Raw genomic sequence first — 3624 nt, 5'->3', positions numbered from 1 at the left:
ACATTTAAAATCCATTTTGGGGGCTGGAGTCATAGTACAGCCTGGAGGGCACTTGCCTTGCCCATGGCCAACCCAGATCCCTTCCCCCGAGTCCCTGAGGGTCCCCTAAGGCCCTAAGAGTGACCTCTGTGCACTACCAGGGGCAGCCCAAACCCCAGAAACTAAACATCCATTTCAGAGCAGCATGGCCGGGAGAGCACTGGCCCCTGAGCTGGGTCCCGGCACCCCTGTCTCCCACAGGGCTCACCAGCCGTGACCAGGGCCCCCAAGCACTGCTGGGAGCCCCCGGAGCCCACTTCAGAGCTCCACCTTCAGGGACTAACTGGGGCAGAAGTTGGGTCATTCCCCTGGAGTCACCCTCAGCACAGGACCAGGACGTGGAGGCACCTCCCGTCTTTGCTGGGCCCGGTTCCGCACACGTCGGTGAGACAGGAAGTGCATGTGGTCAGCAGGACAGGCCTGGACACTGCATCCAGGAGAGCCCAGATGAGCTGCAAACACAGGGGCCGAGAAGAGGCAGAGACGTGGGAAGGTCCCAGGGCAAGCTGGGGAGGAGGAGGGGGAGACCGGGCTGGGCCGACTGGGGAGGGGGGGCAGAAGGAGCCAGGGGTGGCTCAGTCTGTGTCCCCAGCGCGTGTCCGCTTAAGGGGCAGAGTGAGCTCAAGCAGAGAAGCCAGATGCCACCAGCCGAGTCTGGTTTTCTTGTCTCTTTCTACATCAGTGGCCAGGGGCTGTGTGTGGGGTTGCGACAAGGTCCTTTAAGAGACCCTGTGAAGGTGCAGTAGTGCGAATTGATGAGGGGGGATGAGGCAGGGTGGTCTGCACGGCTTAGCAGCATGTCCTTCCCTGCCCACCCCCCAAACCCTGAGACAGAGGGCACCGATGCCCAGGGCGGGGGCCTATAGCCATGTCAACCCTGCCCTGCCCCATTCAGCTTCTGCCCGGCCCACCCCGATCTCTGCAGCCAGAGAGGCTGCTGTCAGTGCAGACCTGAGTGCCTGGCCGGGCTCTCCCCAGCAGAGGCAGGGGCTGGGGGACAGCCCCATGGCACACGCCTGGCCCGGTTCTGTTGCGTCCCTGAGCCCCCCCCCCCACCCCACCCTGCATGAAGCTAACTGCCCTCCGGATTCTCACGCCAGGAGGTTGCTTTCCACCCATCTTCACTGCATGTCTGAGTGAAGAGTAGCGAGAATGTGCATCACCGGAAAAAAGTCATTTTGAGGGGTTTGGGGGCCCCCTGCAGCGGTGCTGAGGGGTTTGGGGGCCCCCTGCAGCGGTGCTGAGGGCTTACCAGTGACTCTGAGCTTAGGGAACACTCCTGGTGGGCTTCGGGAGACCAGCTGGGGCACCAGGGATTGAACCCGGGTCGGCAGTGTGCAAGGCAAACGCACTCCCCTCTGTGCTATTGCTCCACCTTGGGAAAAATGGGGGGTGGGGGGTTTGGGGGTGCACCCAACAGTGCCTGGGGGTTTACTCCTGGCTGCGTGCTCAGGGATCACTCTTGGTGGGGCCCAAATGTGAGGTACCATGTGTCCCCCCCATCCCCCGCTATGGGCGACATTCAATGAATGTGCTAATTCTTTACACACGTCAAGTACAGTGGGCACTTATGACTACGGTGTATAAACACCCCTTCCACCACCCCCTCTGCACCCAGGGGAGTCCAGGGGAGTCCTTGGGGGCATCTCAGCATTACGGATCCCCCTGGGCTCCCTCAGAGGTGCTATCCCAGGGAAAGGCCTCTCTAGGTGGGGCCCAGACACATGTGCTCGGGGCATCTGGACAGATTTTCCCTGAGGTCCCGAGGGTGCAGCTGCTGTCGGGGACTCCGGGAGGGCTCTGGGCTGCCCTGATGGGGGGGGGGGACAGTGACTCGGCGTCCAGGTGGGTGCACCCCAGCGGGCATGCACAGTGCCCCACTACCAAGCACAGGGCAGGGAGGAGAGCGGAGGGCATCCCCCCCCCCCGGGAAAGGACAGAGGGCGTGAGGATCAAGGCTTCCCTCTGACCAGTCCCTGCCCGGGGGGAGGTGGACGGGTCATGATGCCCACTGACAGCCCCGCCTTCCTCCTCTGCTCCAGCCCTCGGGGGGTCGGGGGTCCAGGGACAAGTTCTTGTGCCTCTATTGGTTCCCCTGGGGGAGGATGATGGCCCCATTTATGGATGTGACCCTGGATGAAGGAAGTGCAGAAGCCCCCAAACCCTCATTGCTCTCCTAGAGAGGATGGGCATGGGGTGGGGGGCGCTCACATCCTCGTGTCCAGCGGCAGGGCAGTCACCCCCCCCTCCCGGGACAAAGGGTGCCCCGCCCCCTGCACCCTCAGGCCCAATGAGTCACCAGCTCCCCATCTGGAGATCTTGTCCTGAACCACCAGCTCGGAAGCCAGGGACACGTCACGGCGGGCACTCCTGTCCCCGGGAACTCTCCATCGCATCCCAGTACTTAAGGATGTCCTGAGGCTTCACGTAGTGACAGGCTACAACCCGGCGGAAGCGGCAAGGCGAGAAGGGGAGCCCACCGGGGAAAAAGGTCTGCTGGGAGTGCAGGGGCTCGGGCACGATGCCCACCCGCTCCAAGCACAGCCCCACAAACACGTCCTCCAGCCGGATGAAGGGGACGCTCTCGGACACGTTGGCCACCAGCGTCGCCACGTCGCTGGAAAACACGTAGCCGGTGCCCGAGCAGAAGGGCGGGTACCGTTCGCCCGGGTACTCCTGCTTGCTGACAAACCACTTGTTGTACTTGTCCCGGATGGGTAAGTCGTGCATCTTCAGGAAGCCCGTGAAGAAGCGGCTGGTCCGGTTCTTCTGCAGGAGCAGCTCCACCAGGTAGGGGACGTTGATGAACATGTCCGTGTCCGTCTTCATCACGAAGTCGGCCTGCGGGCAGAAGTGCTGGACCCACTGTATGCCCATCATGGTCTTCAGCGTCAGGTTGGAGTAGACGTCCAGGAAGTCCTTCTGGATGAGGTCACCGTGGCGCTGGCCCTCCTCGGCCAGCTGGGCGCGCACATCCGGCCTGGCGGGGTTGCCCAGGAGGAAGAAGGACCTGACCGGCCTGCCCAGGGCCGTCCGGATGCCGCCCCACGTGCGCCGGATGATGTCGCGGGTGGACGCCTGCTCAGGCGACGAGGTGACCAGCAGGAGAAGGAAGGGTGCATCCTGCCCGCAGTCCACGACCGGCAGCTGGAGGAACTTGCCGTGGTCCTTCTGCAAGTGGATAGGGTCTTCCCTGAACAGCGTTAAGCTGCCCGTGCTCAGGTACAGACAGACAGCTCCCAGCACCACCAGACACACGTACAGCGGCCTCAGCTTCATGAGGGTCATCTGGAAGCAGCAAAGCAATGGGTCAGGCCCGGGCGGGCTGCAGAGATGGCGCGGAGTGTGTGACTCTGCTCAGGCACCTGTGTGGCCCCACCGTCATCTGGGCGCAATCCTTGAGCTGTGGCCCCCAAACACGCAAACCAGCAAACCAAACCCCAAAAGGACCCCACAAGGGGCAAAGCAGGTTCTGCTGCTCCCCAGGAGGGAATAGGTGGGTGACTCTGATCCCCGGGCCCTGTCACGGACAGCCTGGAATCTCTCCACATAGGAAGGGGAGTCCGGGAGGGCCTTCGATGCCTC

At 62.9% G+C, this 3624-nt stretch overlaps 1 protein-coding gene across 1 annotated transcript; it reads right to left on the bottom strand.

The window, feature by feature from the left end:
* Window positions 1-2394: 2394 nt before the first annotated feature.
* On the bottom strand, window positions 2395-3327 carry B3GALT5 (beta-1,3-galactosyltransferase 5). The gene has a single exon (XM_056119510.1). The coding sequence runs from the start codon at window positions 3325-3327 to the stop codon at window positions 2395-2397; it is 933 nt and encodes a 310-aa protein (XP_055975485.1).
* Between the last annotated feature and the right edge of the window lie 297 nt (window positions 3328-3624).

The sequence above is a fragment of the Sorex fumeus genome, unplaced genomic scaffold (genome assembly GCF_029834395.1).
Source record: "Sorex fumeus unplaced genomic scaffold, SorFum_2.1 ptg000041l, whole genome shotgun sequence".
NCBI lineage: Eukaryota > Metazoa > Chordata > Mammalia > Eulipotyphla > Soricidae > Sorex > Sorex fumeus.
Note: the sequence above shows the minus strand (reverse complement) of the source record. Positions and strands in the feature narration are given on the sequence as shown.

What these genes read in the sequence shown, in the direction of transcription:
- B3GALT5 (XM_056119510.1), bottom strand. Translation starts at nt 3,327, where the DNA reads ATGACCCTCATGAAGCTGAGGCCGCTGTACGTGTGTCTGGTGGTGCTG.